The sequence below is a fragment of the Pygocentrus nattereri genome, chromosome 19 (assembly GCF_015220715.1).
Source record: "Pygocentrus nattereri isolate fPygNat1 chromosome 19, fPygNat1.pri, whole genome shotgun sequence".
NCBI classification, from domain to species: domain Eukaryota; kingdom Metazoa; phylum Chordata; class Actinopteri; order Characiformes; family Serrasalmidae; genus Pygocentrus; species Pygocentrus nattereri.
Window position 1 is genome coordinate 20052933 of NC_051229.1, and position 21561 is coordinate 20074493.

The 21561-nt window shown below is 37.7% G+C and overlaps 1 protein-coding gene across 2 annotated transcripts; it reads right to left on the reverse strand.

Moving 5' to 3' along the window:
- Positions 1-26: 26 nt before the first annotated feature.
- On the reverse strand, positions 27-21335 carry crema (cAMP responsive element modulator a). Of its 2 annotated transcripts, XM_017718495.2 has the most exons (7): positions 21188-21335; positions 17924-18026; positions 11229-11314; positions 10522-10670; positions 9805-9993; positions 1500-1656; positions 27-274 (listed from the first exon to the last, which is right to left on the reverse strand). In XM_017718495.2, the coding sequence occupies exons 2-7, from the start codon at positions 18014-18016 to the stop codon at positions 130-132; spliced, it is 819 nt and encodes a 272-aa protein (XP_017573984.1). In that variant the 5' UTR covers positions 18017-18026; positions 21188-21335; the 3' UTR covers positions 27-129. The 2 variants fall into 2 exon arrangements, with proteins under 2 accessions (XP_017573984.1, XP_037386895.1); XM_037530998.1 differs by lacking the exons at positions 9805-9993; positions 10522-10670; positions 11229-11314; positions 17924-18026; positions 21188-21335 and adding an exon at positions 4040-4362.
- Positions 21336-21561: the final 226 nt, after the last annotated feature.

Genomic DNA, 21561 nt, shown 5'->3' on the forward strand with positions numbered 1-21561 from the left:
GTCTGTAAACCTCACACACGTCCATGTGTGTATGTGTGTGTGCTGCAGAAGTCTTTAAGCGTGTGTGTGTGTGTGTGTGTGTGTGTGAGAGAGAGAGAGATGTGTGAAGTAGGAGTGTGTGTGTGGGTGTTACTCTGGCTTGTGGCAGTAAATGTCTTTGAGGGCTTTGAGTTCCTCTATTAGAGTTTTGTTCTGGTTTTCCAGCACAGCCACACGATTCTCCAAACACTTCACATACTCTTTCTTTTTCCGGCGACACTCTCGGGCTGCCTCCCTATTGAGACAAGCAAACAAACAAACACCTAGGTAAACACATGTGCACACATAAACCCACATATACCCAAACACACATACAGGTTGAAAGGGGATACACCTGATTTATTTAAAGTTCTGCATAATGGAATGTTAAGCAAGCTGTAATACAGAGTGGTTTGATGTCAAAGGCACTGCTCTAGATAAACTGAGTCAGAATTGTTCAGTGGTGGTGATGGGAACCAGACGTCTGAAAAATTTGGCACTTCTAAAGGCTTTGTCACATTTTAATTATTTTCATGGTGCGGCGGTACATACATGGCGTGTCAGGCAGCAAACTTATTTTGTCAGGTTTACAACTATTTTACAATTATCAACATCACATTTTAAATTTAGAAGACCCTTAGAGGTTCACTGGTCATTCTGAATAGAAAATAAAATGGCTATATTTGCACTGACCCCTGGTTCCAATCGCCAACACTGCAAAGAAATCTAGTCCAGAACACGTCAAAGTGACCATGAAATGTTTACTTTAAAGGTGGTATAGTAAAGAAAATTATGTGTAACAACAATGTAGATACTTATCAATATTCACAAAACAGAGATTAATGAGTAAATGAATTACTTATATGACAGAATTAAGACACTTCTTCCCATTTCAAAAGCTTCTCTGAGCTGACGATTGAAGTCTGATGCCACATCATAATGATTTCTAATATGAATGTTCTTAAGAGTGCTTCCGTTACGCATAAGCTTATCAACTAATCACTTTTCTGAATAAATGTCTGGCCTCACTGGAACACAAGTGGGTGCGAAGGATTCAAAGGTTCCCTTTAAGATCAGCCCTGGATTTTCACATTTTGTTCTTTATATCTTCAATCATTTTTAAAATCATATAGATGTTGCTTTATCATTTAAAAAAAAAAAAACAAGAATTTATGGATTATAATTTTAATTTAGTTTGACTGACTTTTATACAATAAGTTTTTTTAAACCTAACCTTAAACCTTACCCTATCCTTGTACATAGTTATTCATTAAAAATGCTCCTATCCTTTCAGTTTTTAAGCTTTTGCAAAAAACTGTTTTATAAAGTTGAGACTGTCCTGCTGGTCCTGACGCTGTTGGTTAGTGCTGTTTTCCTTTAGTTTTCCTACCACTTCAGGACATTTTTGTCTTGAAAACAAAACACAAGAATATGAAAACAAACAAGCACACATACAAAGTGTGTGTAGGTGTGTGTCATACCTGTTCTTCATCAGGCGAACCTCTCTTTTGCGTGTAGCCTCCTCTGCTTGTTGCTGTGGACTGTGGATCGCCCCCGGTGATGCTGCCATGACAACACCCTGCGGTAACCCTGACGATGGGGAGCGGATCTGATACGCAGGCATGTCTCCTGTGGCAGCTATACACACACACACACACACACAGAGTTGTGAAGACATCAGCAAACAACTATACATTGTAAAAACAATGGCCTGAAATAAAAATAAAGTTAATGGCCTCCCACAGATCCAAAACATAGCACTGCCTATCAAAAGATTCACATAAATAAAAGATTCACAAAACAAACTTGTCCTACCAAAAAAAGCTATAAAATGGTTAATCACAAAATCAGACCAGCATAAAGAGTACAGCTCTAATTGGTCCAATTAGTTTATGTAATGAACCCAAAATGCTTGCCGCAGTTAGTAAGATTACTTGAAGGACCGTGGATGCACTTACACACATTTAAAAGCTGTTTTTAGAATGTTTAAAGCATGCATTTTTGTTAACATTGTTTCCAATTATTTCATAAAGACACAGAATGGAATAGTCACCTCACCATCAGGTGCTAACATGGCCAGCAAAGGATGAACATTAACAGCCTTACAAATGTCATGACATCACCTGCATACTGTGGCTACTAGATTTACATTATTATTAAGATTTTTACATTTTTTATTAAATAATCAGAAAGAACAGTATTTCATTGAACAGATACCTGTGCAGATCGCTAGAAGCAGGAAATACACACTGCATCTGTTTACAAATGGAAATGCAAATACTGCACTATATGATCATGTTTATTTCTAAACTTTATGTTCAAATATGTACCAAGCAGTTAACTAAACAGATTCAGTCTAGCCACAGCTTCATGTATTTATAAACAAAACATATTTGAATTGGAATTCAGATGCACTCATGGCTTTCTAAATACTACTTAACTGTCAGCAACATCAAACAACATTTTTTCCTACTTAATGGTACACAACTGTAAACCCTCTGCGCTGAAGTATATTCCACATCATTTTTGTTTTATATCCATTATACACCCATTATACCTATTTTATGTTTTTTTTAACCAGGTTTACCATAACTAATTATTACTCTAAGAAATGATTACAGACATTAAACATTAATCAGAACGTCTGACACTTCTGAATGCTAATGATAAACTGGAAAAGTAAATAAATAAACACTTGCTATTGAAATATTGAGGTACAGTAGACCCCCTAGCAACAAACCAACCAGCCAACCAATAAACAACTAACTGTATATATAATAAATATTTCAGTCTTTTCTGAATGCTAATGCAATATTGAGATCCATAATCTTGCTAGCAACAAATAAATAAATCCATACATAAATATATACATACGTACCTACATAAAGTGTTTCATGCAAAAATGCAGCCGATTTATAATGAAAAGGCTGATTTTATAATGGAAAACATTATTTCCCTAATAAAGATAGCGCTTATCATAATACAACATTGATATTTCTTGTGTTTTTAAAACCCACTTCCAACAACACACATCATGAAACAAAACTCAATATAGTGGCCTGTAATGCATTTTGGAATGAAACCCTTCAAATAAATAAAGAATTAAACAAACAACAAAAAAAATGAATGCCAACTGCTACAAATGAACAGAAAGACAAGAATACTGAAAATGATGAAAACCATTATTTATTTTTGAGCATTTGTTAAATTAGTACATTTTCTACTGAGAAAGTAACAGCGCTGTGCTTTACAGCGTGTGTGTGTGTGTGTGTGTGTGTGTGTTATCAGTGTGACAGCACACTTACGTCACTGTGTGCGTCGTTCCTCTTGCGCACTCTCTCCCTGCCCCCCTCCTGCTCTTACATTCTCACTCGCTCTACACTTCCACTGGTTTCCAGGAAATTTACTGACGTCAAGAGAAAAGCCCTCCCTCTCTCTCTCTCTCCCACAACCCCCTCCCTCTCTCGCTCTCGTTCTCTCTGGGTCATGGGTTTCAATAGACACACAACACTGCACTTACACCCTGATTTGGTAAACAGTGGAATCTCCAAGAGTTTGAATGACTGTGTGTGTGTGTCTGTGTGTGTTAATGTTTATCTCTGTACAGGAAAGTTCTGTCCTGCTTCACTCATTTCTGGCAGCAAAGCAAAAAGTTGGAGTAACTTTTTGTTCCCTTGTATGTATCACAGCTTTAACTACTGAAAGACAGCCACAGCACGATAAGAGCAATAAAAGGATTCTGGTTCATCTTCTATGCTTAGTCATTGCACACTTTTTAAATATTTATAACGTAGTCCGCTCAAGTGAACTTTACACATCACTGAGTTTTGAGTTAAGGGTTAACCAGAATACAGAGAAACGTGAAGCTTTATAATATAATTTAACTCTCTGTCAGCAACTTTAAAAAGACATAGTGCTGCATCCAAACTAACAGCATTTCAGTACAGCTACAGCTCCACTGCTCTCAGATAGCAGCTCAAACTACCTGTTAAAAATAAACTGCACACTCACACACTCTTACCTGATTCTGTTTCATCCCCAGTCACTGCCATCTCCACAGTGTAATAATCCAGTTGTGCTTCCGTGTTTATCTCTCTCTCTGCCTCTATCAGTTTTGCCTGTGTCTCTTTTCCTCTTTCTCTCCCTCAGTCAGCCGCTGTGTGACTCTGCAGTGGAGGCCACTCACTCCGTCTGTTTCTTAGTTTGACTTGTGACTCACTGTTTAACTCTCTTCTTTTTTTCCCTCTCCCTCTCTCTCTCTCTCTCTCTCTCACTCTCTCTCTCTCAGCCAGATTACAATTAAGGGCATTGACATCACTATGACATCACTGTACTCTCACAGGGCATAACACACTGTTGCTGAAGAACCACCCCCCCCTATCAAAAAGGAATGAGAGATAAAGGAGAAAAGGGAAGAGAGAAAGACAGGAAAGAAAGAGGGAGAAAAGGAGAGTGAGAGAGAGAGAAACAGGGAAAGAAAGAGGGAGAGAGATAAAGGCAGCGAGCAGAGAGATCAAAACACTTCAAACTTGCATTTTAAAATCTAAACTGCATGACCGGAATGTGGTTATTACGAACATGATAGAATAAGTGAATTAACTGAGGCTAATGAAGAATGTCGTTAATAACTAAAAGAATAACTAAATGAAGTGAAATAAACCGAGCCGGACAGCAAACACTGGCTATTCATGCTGGAAATCTGAGTTCTGTTCACTTCATTGATTTACTTATTCATTTAGGTTACAGAAATGCTGGAGCTCAAATGTTTTTGACATACCAGCTCCTTCACTTGGTAATGTGAAAGAAGAGAAAAAAGAGAGGGAGAATGGAGGAGAGGAAAGAAGGGGTTGGATGGGGAGAGAGAGGAGGAAGGAAGGGGGGAGGGTGGCTGAGTTTGATGTATTTTTAGATGATGACGCAAAAAGGTGTTTCAGGACAAACAAAAGGATATTGTTCTCATTCCACCATATAGCGCTGCACACGCATCTGCACTCGCCATCGTAAAGCCTCTAAGAGGCGCACAGCGCTGCCTTTTATCTCTCTACTCTGTCTACGCCCCATCATTTACTAAACAACTTCATAATTGTTTATGTTCATTATATTTAAGTCTGCTTGCAGGTAGTTTATCCCTGACTGTAATTCTCCCACATACCAGCACAGATAAACCAGCTACAACTCACCATAAACACACAGTCCACCTACAAACAGACAGCACAGTGTAACATTAAAGGTAGATCTGCTTTTCGTCTTCACATCTCTAGCTAAACACAGTCTACTGCTTTCACAAGAACTTTGTGTAAAAAAAAAAGAAAAAAAAAAAAAAAAAAAAGCAACTCTGTGCTATTTACATCTTGCTGGTTAGACAAGATCGCTCAGATAATGGATACGTGCAGGACCAGAGAGATAAACAGGACTGAATTTTACAAAGAAAAAGTTCCTATACATCAATAAATAGGTAGCATACAGTTATTATGGAAAACTAAAAGGAGCATTTGTCATTATTTTGCTGAAGTCACTGATGATGGTTTTGTCCAAAGTGACGTATTAATAAAAGTCCACCTGGAGCAGATTTGTAGCACAGCTAGAATTAAACTCATGACATACTGCGCCTTAGAGACGGTCTGCTGATTACAACATGCCACTCCCCGAGCCTTATGTTATTACATTAATGAGGCCCTTTATTTTGACAGTGCCAATATATATATATATATATATATATATATATATATATATATATATATATATATATATATTTTTTTTTTTTTTTTTTTTTTACTCGAATGTTACGTAAAGACAAGCTGAGCATCTACAATTCCATTTCAACCCGACCGGCATTCTGTGTAACACCTGCTGCTGAGTGGGATTTGTTTGGGGCAGTCATGGGCCGGTTAGGGAACCAGTCCTGTGAGCGGAATGTCCCTGAGCAAGGCACCTAACCCCCAACTGCTCCCTGGGGCTGCCCACCACTCTGGGCAAGTGTGCTCACTCCCCCCTAGTGTGTGTGCTCACTAGTGTGTATGTGGTGTTTCACTTGATGGATGGGTTAAATGCAGAGGTGAAATTTCCCCGTTGCGGGACTAATAAGAGTTACTTAATCACTTAAACTTACAATTCAACATTGTATTGTGCTGACATTAAAAAAAAAAACACAGTGCCTTGCAAACATAATCAACCCCCTTAAAAGTGATTCTAAGTGATATTTTTATATTTATTTTTTAAAAATAAAACTTTACAGTGATATTGGTTGCATGCATTAAAACACTATGTAACAAAAATAACAACCGAAAAGTGCTACTGGCTAAAGTATTTGACCCCTGTGCTGTGGAGTTTACACATTTTGGACACAACTGATTTACAATTGGCCTCTATCTATGAATTATTATCTGTAATATTATTAATAATAATAATAATAATAATAATAATAATAATTTAAAAATTATGTTTATAGCACCACTAATCAGACTGTGAATTTTAAAAAATCTTTTGCATTCAAAGACAACCAGACATAAACTTATAGACATGCACAAGGTTGCGTAAAGACTACAAAATAATATCCAAGAGCACTGTGATCAATTTGGAAGAAACCTAACACTGCCCATTCCTCCCCACAGTGAAGTATGTGGGGAGTGGGGATCATGTTAAAACTAAAGGTCGAACAGAATGGTACAAAACACAAGAAGGTACGCCAGGACATCATGCTTCAATCTGCTAAAAAAACTAAAGCTTCCATTTTCAGTTTATTAAAGCATTCAATACCCTAAAAGTATATTTTGTAATAATGCATGAGCCACTAGCAAATGTATGCTTATGAGGAGGAGGAGTGTGCTTTTCCTTCCTGGTCTTGATACAGAAGCAAAAAGGAAATGATATTTTCAGAGGAAGCAGGGTCTGCCCTCATTGTGGGCTTGTTTAATTTGTATTAAACTTCATGCAATATAATCAGTATTAAACGGAGTACAATACTTGCTCCAGTCTGTTGAATGATATATACACATATATATATGTGACAAATGAGTGTCCGTAACATGCAACACGCTCACAGTTTGGTGTGCGAACATGAACATGTCACCGTGGGACCAAGTGGGTCTGACCAGTTCACTACAACAGTGTCTATGTCTGACGACCACAGCAAATCAGCCGTCTGAGAAGTAACACTGCTTGTGTTGTTCTCCTAACCTGTATTCTGCGTCCAAACGTTAGAAACAAATCATACACAAATGCACACCATGCAAATTGTTTTTCCACATGACTACTAAACTGTTGGGTGACGTAAAAGCGAGTCAGAACAGTGCCTGCGTGTAGTTTCCAAAATGTTTCATAAAGATCTTTGTGGTCTAAACACCATTTCTGCGAACTGAGTTAATGTTAGTACTCATAAACCAAGCCCAGCCCCTTTTCTTAGCTCACAATATATATTTTTTTTTTTTCCCTCCAATTTTTAATATCCTGAAATGTTCTACAACACTATATTGTATCCTTTATGTCAAAACTGAAAACAATCCCTTCCTCAGTAGCGTACAATGCAGAACTTGTGTATCTATATACCTCACGTACCTATATACGGTGACATTGAAACTAGGACTTAACCACTAATTTCCCACAAACACTCTACAGCATTTACTACACGTGCTTTCATACCTTTATTCTACAAAAATTCTAAGCACTGATTATGGTAAACTCTGATTTAGTGTTGTGTGTTGCACTGATATGATGTGATGTATTAATAGGTTTACCCTTGTGACCTTTGGCAAAACTTACAAAGTGCATTTCTACAGATATGATGTGGCAGTGCTGTACTGACTGGCCTACTGCTTTGCTTTAGCTTGTGTAAGTAGTTATGTTTCTTAGGACGTTATTGAGGCAAACTGCTGTGTTTTGCAAAATGGAATTATGTGTTGGAGTTTGTGGAAGATGTTCTAAATATCTACTTCTGTTTACGGAGCCAAGAGTATCGGTAAATCAAAACGGTTTGCCCTTAACAAACCAATGGGTGTTTATAAGAGCACGTAAGAGTAAGAGTGACTATGTGTTTGTTTTATGTGTATGAGGGATTTAGAGAAGTCCCCTTCACACTTTTCCATGAGAATTTCACATTAAGTACACAAAAAGGAGTTAACTTACCTGCACAAGACCAAGTACAATTCAAGAGATATTACCGAGAGAGCACACGTAGTAAACAGAAGCCGTTACATTACCGGAAAATGCAGCAACGTCTAGATTACAGCTGGTGGAACGTTTCCAAGACGCTCCTGTTATTACAGTTTAGAGTTTTAGAATTTATTTAACCATTACATGTTTTTGAAACAATTAGTTATTCCCTAATTATTGTTCACACCTTAAAAAAAGGGCTTGTACAGAAACAAAACACATAAAGCAAAAAAGCTAAAGGCTTATTTCTAATGTGGTTCCTAAGATAACAAACCAAAGGCAGCAGATGTAACACAGCAAGTATGGTGTGATATATGACATCACTACAAACATCAAATCCAATCATTTCCAATAAATAAATAAAAACAAAAAAAAACTAAACCTAGCAATACTCTGACAGTTTGACATTTGTTAAAATAATTGTAAATATCTTTCACCTGAATAAGATTTATTATTATTATTCAGATTTATTATTATTATTATAAGATATATTATTCATAAAGATTTCTTAAGATCATTTTCTAGAGGATGAAGAACAGCCCCATGTTTTTGTATACAGTACACACCTCTATAAAAGCCACTCTATTCTGAACTTTTGACCATGCAACATTTCGTAATGAGAGGTTTCAAGATGAGTTCCTCACAGAAATATTCTAAATAATTCGAACTAACTATTTGAGATGTCTCAAGCCTGTTTTTAATAAACCTAGAAATGCCGTTACACCATGAGAAACAATAACAGTCAAAATGAGGCTGGACTGGAGCTCCTGCCAAAGTAATCACTGGTGTCCTATATAAAAACTTTTAAATTCTGGATATAAAATGTATGATTTACCTTGGCCAAAACCTTATGAACCTGACAATTGCCTAACACGCAATTATCCAAAAACGCCTTTTAAATAAATCTTAGCTTCAAGTACTGTATCCCCAACTACAACGTTATTTGGATGGTTCACTGTAGATGCTTTGTAAATGCTCAATCTGTCTTTAAGTAATATTCAACTAAATATCTATTAAATGAAACTGAACTTGAAGTTCAGTATGAAAGACTTTTTTAAATCTATCCCTAAACCTAAACTTAACCCTAACCTTAACCTCAATGCAAAACCTACACCTACTCCCAACCCTAACCATAATCATACTGTTGTTGATAATCAGCTGGACATCACCAGAAAGTTTGTTAGTGATTTAGGTATCTGTAAATCATCTATAGAGGACCATCCAAATAAAGTGTGATCTAACGTTTTATAGTTTCATTATGGTACCAAAAGGAATCAGAATCCATTTTGCCAAAAACAAGAGACAACTTGTTCTCTGACATCCACCTACTAACTTTCAACACTTCTTCACTTAACAGTCTTTCTTCAACTCTTTCTGCCTTTATGAGAAAACAGTATTTGCAGAATTATCTGCATACAAAAAAAATCAATATATTAAAAAACTGTTTAGTGAATTTTGTACATAATTCTAGAAAGAAGTGGCAAACATCTATCGCTTCTGTACAAAAGTGACACAGCATTGCCAACAAAGCTGAACTTTTATGTGAGGGTTTTGTTTTTACAGTTAGGTTTTCAGTTTTTAAAGAGAAAAATGTGTCAAGAGAGGGAGCTGGGGTGAGGGGGTGTGCATGTTTCTTACCCTGTACGAGCACTTGTCCAGCAGACAGCAGCAGCTGTTGTGCAGGGTCTCCAGCCTGAGGGGCATACTGCAGGATAGTGGCTCCAGGCTGAGGTGCAGCAGGGCTGGGCAGAGTCAAAGCCTGAACCCCCTGCAGCCCCTCTCCTCCAGGACCTCCTATCTGAATCGCTCCTCCCTGAGTTATGGCAACTATAAAGACAGAGAAATATATAAACATGTAGAACTGGCCAATAATAAAAATAAAGATAATTTAATATAAGTTCATTCAGTTCTATTACTCAAATAATACAAAACAATTCCATGTTAGGTTAATTAAGTACCAGCCATGCTGGGTTGTAAATCTGCATACAACTCAAGTGTCGCTGTCATATCTAGAAATATGGAACCAAACGTGTTTTTCTATCTAACAATATCTTACTTCTAACGGCAATTATGTTTGTTTGTGATTCATTTTAACATTATATATTTATTTTACTGACAAAAACATATTTATTCCCCATTTAAAAGGCTTTAACCAATTTCTTTAGGTCCATAAAACTGTACTGTACATGAAATATCTCAATTAGAATTGTTTTTAATCGTAATTATAAGTGTTTTTTAGGGAAGTGGTAAGGAGAAAAGAGCAACAAATTGAAAGATCTGCTGATCTAACCACTTTTTTAACCATCTAAGTGTGAATTTAGTCAAAGATTTATGTGTGTGTGTACTTGTACATACTGTACTGTCCTGAGCTGGTCTGATAAATAGATGATGGCAAAGTCACTGTAGAAACGCTGGAAGAAGCAGGGGTGTCTTCTTCAGCCTTCTCCTCTTCCTCAATCTTTGGCACCGCAGGAGTATCAGAGGACAACTCACTCAGGATCTTTCTGCACAACCGAAACAAACAATCGACTCAAACAAAAACAAACATCAACACATGCAAGGTGTTCATACTGCAGGACATGCTGATCCTCTAGGCTCTTTTTTTTCTTTTTTCTTTTCTTTTAATAGTTTTTCTTTTTTGACCACACAAACTGTTTGGAGTTTATATGGGAGCATATGGATTCACTGTTTCTGTTTGGGGAAACTGCGTTGGCATATTTTATATTATATTTATATAACATATATTATATTATAGGCAACAACAGGGTGATTAAAATGAAACAGGTGTGATTTTCAGTAATGCAAAACAAAAAAAGTTACTTCTGTGGTACAACATCAGCGTTTGGGCTGAATCTTGAGAAACATCTATCCAACTGCTGTCAAACTACACAGATGACATTCTTATGGCAATACAATAAGATGACCAAAAGCATGCTTTCCTTGACATTGCTGAACTACTCCACGTTAGGCTGTGTCGTTAAGTCATTTTTACGATTAGCAAAATATTTCCTATTAGGAGCGATGAGATCAGAAGATTAAAGGTGAGAGGGGAGTAACTTCACCTGTAGGAAGGTCTCCTGGAAAGAAGCTCTCTCCTCTTCTGTGTATCTGAAACATCTGTTTTCTCTCCATCAGCTGTAGCAGCAACCTGGAAACAGACAGACACACACACATATGGTGCACAGACATGAATATAAACATACATACAACAGGAATGCAGACACACACTCAGGACACAAGCATTTAAAAACTGTAATTAGTGCACACAAATGAAGTGTATGGATTTTAAGCAACTGCCCATTGGCTTCTATTATAAGTGTGTTTTCAGTAGGGATTTTTTTTTGTTCTCTTCTAAACACAGGAAAACAAGTCAAAATTAGTGCTAATTGACCATGCAATGCAGATGTGGTAAACACAGATCAGGTTGAAAAACACAAGACTATTCCTTAGTAACTGGATGTTTTTGTTTTGGCACCAAAGCACTGGATTTGAAATGAAACAGTGACTGTAAGCTAAAGGACAGCTTTAAAGGGTTCCACTCATTTTCCACATTTCAGCATAATTCAATGGTTGAGATATACATTCAGAGTTTTTGAAGCAGTTAATTGTAGAGAAACCCTTCTGACTCTCTACAGTGATGGTCATAGGAACCTGGGGTTGTAATGTCTACAATGCAAATATATTTACTCTCCAAAATGATCAATGAACCTACTCAAGTCTTTTCAGTTTTTATATGTACGGTTTATGATGATAAAGTAATGACTAACTAGAAAAAAAAAAGTCTTCTTAAGGGACTATTTTGGCTTATGACATGCTGCATGTATCTCACCACCATGAATGGATTTTAGAAATATGTTTTAGCCAAAATCTTCATAAAACTATTGTAAAATAATGTCCCAGGCCTCGGGCGATGCGTACCATATGCACACGCATTCTGTGAGGCATTAAACTTACATGTTTGGTTCCAATCACCACCACCATGATCCATTCTGACTTGGCAAGTTTCTCTACAACAAAACCTTTCAGATCAGTCCATTCTGAATAGCTTTGTTTACATCATTAACATGTAATTATGCAGAAATGTTGAAAAAAATCACTGGATTTTTCCTTTTTTCAAGTCTATTGGATGAACATCTATCCTGTTTATGTTCTCACCTCATTTCCCTGAACTGTAAGTAACTGGTTGCTGTGTTGGCCAGTTTTGTGTTGTTACATGTGCAAGGGTTCATGCACAACAGGGCTAACAAAAACAAAGAGTCCGAGTCTAAATATGGTACCTCGTGCCAGTGCCAGTTAAGCAAGTCATCATGACGCAAGCAACTGAATAAATGAATCAGGGACATTGCGAAACTTTAGGTGTGTCAAATTCAGCAGTTTGAAACATTGTTAAGGACAAAGAACACAGTGCTGAACTTCAATGTAGAAAACAAGCTCTTAGAACACTGAAGACCACAGTGGGTGACAGAAAAAAATATTTCAATCATGAAGAAAAACTAGGAGTGCGGGATCGGAAACAGCTGCTCTCAACTGCTGTTCATTTCTATTTTGATCTTTGCTGTGATTTTTTTTGGCCTCAATAATCTGAGATAAGTAACAAAAAGTAATAAACATTTAAGAAAGTACTAGAAATATTATATGACCCATTGCATATATTAGAATAGGTTAAAAAGTCACATGCTTCATCTAAATTGCCTGCAAATTCATGTCTTCAGCTCATCAGTCTACACTGCAAAAACTTTGTTGGCAAGTGAAATTATCTAACATCTAGCCAAAATACCTGATATTTCTTATTTGTTGTAAGAAAATTATATGGTTAATTATAAAATAATATAATAATTAACTTTAGCCACTTTTACTTATGTTGCATCATTTTATCTAGCCAAAGAATTGCTGTAGCACTGGATTTTGCTTGTTTTTCAGCATTGTTTATTAAAAAAAAAAAAAAAATTATCTGCAATATTTCTTGAAATAAGCAATTACATGCCAATGTAAGACACTTTCAATAAATAAAATTACTTTAAAAAGTTGGGATCCCGACTGGTGCAACCGTCTAAGCGTTGGCCCTATCACCAAGAGATTGCGAGTTCGATCCCTGGTGATGCTACAGCCATCCGTAGCTGGGAGTCCAAGAGAGCACAATTGGCCTCGCTCTCTCTGGGTGGGTAGGATGCCACCCCTTCTCCTCCCATCACTAAACGCGATGCTCGTCAGCGCAGGCGTCTGTTAGCTGACGTAACAGATCTGGCGGTTGGCGCTTTCCTCAGAGTGACGTTGTGTGAGTGGCAGTTCGAAAAGAAGCGGGGGCTGGTTTCACAGGTCTCGGAGGAAGCCTGTGCTAGCCTCACCCTCCTAACGTTGGTAGCATCATGTGATTGGGGGAGTCCTAACTAGTGGGTGGAACTGGAGACGACTAAATTGGGGAGAAAATTGGGTAAAAAAATTAATAAAAAAAAAAAAGTTAAATAAACGTAAAACACTTATGACATTTTAAAAGAATTATTACCTATTATGACAAGTTTATAATGGTTTCACTTTGAGATATCAGTGTACCATTTTCACAGTGTACACATTTTTCAGTGCATTCATTTAGCCCACAAAGTGCAAGCTTTAGATGAACAATGTTATACTTTACTGCCTGTTGCTTCAAACACATCAGAACTCCCTAATACTTGTACTCCCAATTAATGTTTTTAGAAATAAAGATAAGACAAAAGCTCTAAAATGCTCTAGTAACACAATAACATAAAATAAAACATGGTATCTCTGTCTTTTTGTCCTATAAGAATGAACATGCACCAATCACTTGCTGAAATCATTGATTAGTATGTAAACTTTTGCTTTAAAAGGCCTTTTCCTCATCCAGCATACAGCTAACAATGGTTTAATTTCACTTTCATACACTGGGTTAAGCTTAAACGCAGACATCTGAAGCTTCCAAGACATTTAAACAATATGTTCTTTACTGTGAACATTGCAGTTTTACAGTCTACTGCCAGTTCTTGCTATAAGGAATTGTTCCCTTTCGTGCAGGTGCAGTAAGTATGTGCGTGGCAGTCATCAGTTGTAGTGTTCACATGCATTCAAGAGCAAATTCTCACAGGAGATTAAAACTGATAGTGAGTGATGAAAGGTGAGTGAGTCAGTCAGTCAGTCTTAGCTGGTGCTAGTTCTTCTTTGTCAGCTTCGTGTGTCTGGACCCTAACCTCACACTGTTAAATTTGAAGTCCAATGAAGTGGAGTCTTTTTTTTTTAAGTAAATGGTGAAGTAATTGTTCCACTGTCAAATTACTTATGGACTGCACTGTATGAAGATTAAAACGTACTAATGATAAACAGAGACACTTGTTGTATACAACACATACAAGTACACATTCGGTATCATGTCTTGTGTATGATCACAATGGAAAGTCATACATTACATTTAATTAATGTGCTAGCATACTTGCCTACCAGTCCACCACATTCTCTGAGTAGATGACAAAGCACTTTTATAAGTCTCTCTGGATAAGAGCATCTGATAAATGCTGTAAACATACTGCCCCACAGTAAAGCGGTCACCTGACTGAACCTGTCATTCTGCCCCTAAACCAGTAAGGACCTCCAAAGTCCTTCTAGCGCTTCAGAGAAAACCAAGTGATTCCTGTGATAAAAACACATTTGTAATTTTTTGTTCATTTTATTTAAATAAATACCCATGCTTGCTATATGCTATACTTTGCTAATATTGTGGTACTACTCAAACTGGACTGTCATGTTTATGTTGGAAACAAAAGGATTAAATTTTTTACATGGCCAAAAGAATTTTTTTTCTCTGTGTCATCTCAGCAATGCTAACTCTACCATTTGTTAGGACTTAATAAACTGAACTGAAATCCTAATGTGCCAGATTAAGCACTAACATAATTAGGAACTGGCAGTGGAATCAACCAATCACACTTTGATGGGACTGATTTTGCGAGAGATAACTTCTGGAAGTCCTGGATATACCACTGAGTGTAGATGGAATCCAACCAATGTGATCACTTGCGAGAAACTGGAATCAGCTGCAGCTGCTGCAGAAATTAGCATTACTGTAAAGGTAAAACAGATAATGTGGCCTGTGCAATCATTATGGCACATTTTACATTTTGTGTATGTTTTTTGGTCAATTTGTTAAAACTCAAACAACAGCAAACAGTAACTATTTTAAGCACTAAAATTTAGGGGGAAATTAAGCTTGTTTGCTTATGTGGTTTCTGACAATATTTTACACAATGCTGCCTTTTAAAGTAGAAAAAAGCAAGTTGCATAACCAGAAATCTGTAGTAGGCCTTTGAAGTCTCTGCTTGCTTGTTATTTGTTGTTGCTTGACGTAAAAGCTACGCTAATGAGATTAAAGGAATCAACTCTCTCACACTCACAAATCTCATTAGTGCCCTAACCAGCTACATTCACTCTGTCTGTTACCATAGTGATCCTACACTATGCAACTGGTCCAGATATTAGTGCACTTGTGATTTCTTGAAAGAACCAACTGACCATGATATAAATTTTGGAATTTACACACTAAATGCATGTTGTGATGCAAAATACCAACTATGAAAATGTGGTGTCAAGCTTTGGTTCTAACCTGGTAATATTATGTAAAATAATGACAAACCTGGGCTCTAACCTGGAAATATTATGTAACATAACAACATATTGAGATTTTTTTGCATCTATATTGTATGATTATTCCATTAGCTGCGTTGGGTGTGGTAGATAAGGGCTGGAAGTAATGGTATGTCCTTGTATGGTCCTTGCTCTCAAAGAGCTGAAGTTGCACTGAAACAGAAAAGTTATAAAGAAGAGAGTTGAAGTCTTGTACATTCCATGGCTGCCCAGTTGTGACGTATTACTAGACAGTGCTTTCTCTGATGCTGCGTCAACTCAGCAGTATTCGTGTGTTTTATTTTCTCCCTTGTGGTTCACATGTGACATTTGTGTGGGCTTGTGTACCAAAAAAAGTTGTGATTCATTTTACATGACCTTTTTTCCAACCTCCTTTCATTCCTTAAATAGGCTGTTTTGGTTATTGTGCCTGTAAAAGTGATGATATTTAACCGTCATGAAGACTTGTTTGTTAACTTGGGCTAACAATATGTGGTAAATGTAAGTAAGTAGACATTAGTTTACTGCCATATCTGTTAGGCTGCGATTTCATTCAAGGATGTCTACAGCCTTGTTTCAATAAAACACAGTTTGGCGGGTGATGATTAATCAATAATAACAGTAAAAAGAATACGCCACAATTCACATCCCTACACACTACATCAGTCTTTTATTTCAAAAAGGAAAATTCAGTTTTCCATGAAGGCCCTTTAAGATTAACCATGTAGCGCATGTCTGTGAAAAAGGAACAGACAATACAAAAACTGGAGTTACTGTACAGTGCATGTATTACCGTCAGGTACCTAGTGCCTGTACGCTCTGTATCTGAGGGACTGAATGAGAGAGGGTTGTGTTGTTTATAGGTTGTGTTGTCTGCAGTGTGTGCGTGCATGTGTGCGTGTGTGTGAGAGAGTGTGTGTTACCTGTATGGTCTGTATCTGAGGTGACTGAATGACAGAGGGTTGTGTAGCTTGGATGACTCCCTGCACCTGTAGCGTCTGGCCCCCTGGTAACGTCACTACTTCCACACTTGCTGACTCCCCTATGCTCTCACTCACCTTGCAGATAGAGGAGTGGGGGGGTTTAGAGGGGTGTCGAATTCACTCACTGACAACAACATTCTAAATACTATACTCCAATAAGACCACGTTTACTATTATTTCTGAAAATCTACCTATTTAATCCTCTGGATGCTAAGGCTGCTACTGAAAATTGACTGGGTTAGATATTGAGGGTACAGTACAGATGAGAAGGAATAGGTTTGCAAAGGTTTGAACATCCTGGTCAAATTACGTTTCATTGATTTTCTAAGTGAAAATAATCTATTAAATAGGGAAAAACATTAAATATAGCCTTTTTCAGCAAATTTCAACGTACAATTCCTATTTGATTGCTGAATTAAACACATTCGAAAAATAGAAAATATAAAATGTGCCATAACCTTTGCACAGACCACGTTTTGTTTTTTATATATATAATTTATTGTATTAAATTCAGCAATGGTGTCTTAAAATGCGCAGAAGTGTGTTCTCTGTAGAGGATGAGTTAACTTATTTTCACTTAGAAAATCCACAAAATGCCCAAACTTCTGTATAAGACTCTATTCACTGGTGTTCTTGGCCAAAAATAATTTAGACCTTAATTTACAGGTAGTAAATTAAGGTCCAAGTTAATTTAAATCACAGTCACAATACTGGTAAGAAAAAACGCCGTTACATATTTTCTCCAAATCATTCAGCCCTACGATATGTCGTTTTTTTTTTTTATTTTACAAATGCAGTGTTTTTTTATTACAATACTATCACAATATCATAAACCCTGATAAAAGTTTAGGTTATTTTTGTGATATTTTATACTGGCACATGCCTCCACTCTGGTTAAAGTGTCCGTGGTACCGTTTGCACCTTTGTAAGTGGGTGGCAGTTGGTGAAAGTGACATGTACCTGTATTAGTGGGTGAGTGAATATGTAACAATAGGTTAACGTGTGGGATTGCAGATAAGAATGTGTTTATTTATGTGGGTGAATGTGTGTAACACCAAATGCAAGTGTATGTACCTGCTTAAGTGTGGTTAATAGGAAGAACATGATGTGTGTGTGTGTGTGTGTGTGTGTCTGTGTGTGTTTACCTGTGTGACTGACTCAGAGTCACTCTGAATCTGACTTGTCTCTGTCTCGGTCACACTGCCTTCCTGCTGCTGTGCTGCCACCGCCGTTTCCATGGTGATCAGCCTAGCAACCAAGCAGAAAGGAAGTGCTCTGTCTGAGTGAGCTCAGTGGAGTAACAGTACAGATGCTGCTTTAGCATTAAAACCAACTGTCATCACAAATGCTTCATACAATTTAGCAGAAACTATCTTCAGTCCTGCTCGTTTAGCGTTTTCCCAGTTGTACTATACCTCAGCGCAAAAGGGGTTTAACAATTAGGTGATTATTTAAATCAAACAGCCTGAAATAAATGAAAAGGAGCAGAGCAGATTATGATACGATATTTATTGTTCTTGTGATGGTGTTATTGTTATTGTGATCAATTACACCACAGTATGCTTTTTCAGCATATTATGTATTTTGTCCATTAGTTCAAGCTACGCTAAGCAAGTTTTAAGACCTCTCTGGTATTAGTATGTCATTGCACACAACACTGTAATATCAGTTGTGCTTGGGTGAAGGACCAAGGATGTGAGTCATTTACTACTGTATTGTACTATTGCCATCATATCTTAATCAGTATAACAGTGATCTTGCATTGTATACCTAAACATCGAGCTGGATCTTCTTTTTTTAGGCTGTGTATGTGATGTTAATATGTAAAGACGTATGACATGGTCTGAAAAACTGCTGCAAGAACCAACCCAACACCTCTGACTTTAAATTATTATTAAAGGCTTTACAGGGTGACTCATATCAGTGAACGTACACCGTAATTTAACAGGCTTTTTTCCCTCCTGACTAAGCAATGCTACTTCTTTCAGTCTCACACAGTGCAGTTTTGAAGAACACTAAACAGCTACATTACCAAGAAAGCATAATAAGCCCTGTTTAGCTGGATTAAGTGCAGTGCAGTATGTGACATGTTGAATAAAAAACATTGTACTCATAGGTTTAAATGGTATTTTTTAAATTATGTATATATATTGGATTTAAATATTATATTGGATTATACTTTTGCTATATTACCAACACCAGTGCAGAAGCTGCCAAACACCAATGCTGGAGTCCAGCTGATATTTTCTGGTAGGCTATATGCTGATGTATGCTTACTGTAAACCTATACAACTATGTGCATTTATTAATTATCTAACAATTAGTTTAAAGGCACTAATGACTTAAATGTAGCGCTTTTATCTGAAGAGCCGTTGCATCATCCGTCTTTAATCTAGTATTAGTCAGCAAGCTAGCATTCGCTTATTTCTTGACCTCTTCAATGAAACTGAATGAAGATTCCACAGAACTAAAATGCTCTGCAGTTTAACCACTAATGACTAAACTCTGAGTCATACTTATTTGACTTATTCTGTGAGTGACCCACTACAGATTGCTGCACTGAGAGCAGCATATACATCTACACTATTAAAAAGATGGTACTCCAAGGGTTCTTTAGTAAAGAAAATGGTTCTATATATACCATGACCCCTCAAAGAAACTTCTGTATGATTATATAGTTCTTTACGTCATGAAAGGGTTCTTTAGTTTGTTGGAAAATGTGTATGAATGTGCTATGGACCGTTCCATGAGGAACCTTTTTGAAAAGGGTTGACATCATAACAATAGAAGAACCCTTCTGAGTGCTATATAGAACCTTTTTCAAACAGATTCTATATAGAACCATATACAGCACATTCTATCAATCTGTTGATAGAACATGATGCAAAGAACTATATAATGATGAAAAAGGCTCTCGAAGCACATCTTTAAGAGTGCAGAGCTGTGTAAAATGACAATATTTATCACTATTGTGACAAATTACATCACAGTAGGTCACATTATGCTCTCCGAAGTACACTGTGATGTCGTCAGCACTTAAAAATCACTCTCCAACTGCATGTGTGGGTACAAAGAGAGCATAAATGTCCTATTTATTGGATTTAGTGCAGCACTGTGTGTGAATTTTAAATACAAGTAATTGGATTCACAGTTTTTGATAGTATTTTTTAAATGGTATAATTCCAACTTATCAGACGTCATGAAAACGAATATCGTGACACATCCTGAAGCATCAGGATATTACATTTTGCCATATCGCCCATCTCTGTATACACCTACATGTTACAGCACTGCAAATACATCAAATACAACTGGTGGCTTGTTGATGTTGTTGGTCCCAGCACCTGAAGTACACTCACTGACACTATATTAGGCACACCTGCCTTTGTATCTACCTTCACTGTTCATTTTTTAGAACTACTTACAATATAGGAGCACTTTTCACATTTACATTTACAGACTGCAGTCCATCTAATGCTCTCCATAATTTGTTCCTTCCCCTTTATTCCGTTCATGGGTGTGCGTTAAGACAGAAGACCACCGCGGCGCGTCTCCTACATTGTCGCGGTTGGTTTTCAACCCTTCTCCACACAGCAGCTGATCAGAGAGCGGAGACGACTAGACTTAACGGTCGGACCAGCAACTTCCTCCTTCACCGAAACCAGTTTTCAAACCGCTCTGTGGATGAACACCGACATAAGAATAAGCCAGAAACGGTGTAAAACAAGTTCAGCATCGCCTCCTCTGTACACAGTCTTCTCTAAGTATAATATAACGATATGAAATATGAGCGTAACTCAGTCAGTGCTGAATAACGTCAGAGAGCTCGTCCTGTGGAGGCGCTATAAAGACAACCAGGCAGTGCAAAAACAGTTCTTTGCACCTTAACCTCGGTTTTGCAATAGGCGACGGTGACAGTACTTTTATTCAATCTTGTGGGAGTTAACTGTGATTTGGGGGCTGCTGGGCGCTTATTCCCGGTCGTAAACGGGCGATTCCAGGCGGCGCTGAACGCGGCGCTGTTTAATCGGAGGCGCTGTTACGTCACCGGTCCATAACGCTAAATGGACCTGGATACATTTTAATCTAATGTCAGTCAGTTAGCAAACTAGCATTCGTTAATTTATCGACCTCTCCTGCGAGGTTAATCTGACGAAGCAAGGCTGAAGTGTTCTGCAAGTGGTTACTTAACCGCTAATGACCAGACTCTGAGGGGGGAAACACTCTGCTTGGGTTTTGTTGGTATTTATTAAGTAACGTGAGCGCGTGTGTGAACCTCGTTAACGTCTAATCGCAGTTAGCCAGCCTGCTAAGCTAACACAAGTGCAGCCTGTAGTCGACTCGGCCAGGCTCCGACTCTCACGGCTTCTTCCCCCCGTCTGATGTTCGACATGCCAGCAATAACTTACCGAAGTTTTACGTAGAGTGGCTCGTCACTCGTTACGGGTGGAGTGGATGGCCCGACTCGGCGCACACGTAGCTCCCACGTCAGCTCTGATGAGGCTGAAAAATGTCGACTATGCGAGCGGCGGAAAAAAAACAACACGAGGGCGGAGCTCGAGCAGCAGGCGCTTTTAAAACACTCAGCGACTCTTCTGCAAACCGGGAAACTGTCAGGAGTTGAAGCGAATTTAATTCAAAGGCTACAAGTGGAGACGCTACAAGTGTCCAGCGCCTGGAAGAGCTCGGCTTAAAGTGTTTATCAGAGTATAAACTGTACAGAAGTGCAGTCGTCTGTTAATGTAACTCGCTAGATGCTCGCCCCAGTCTTGCACGTGACATA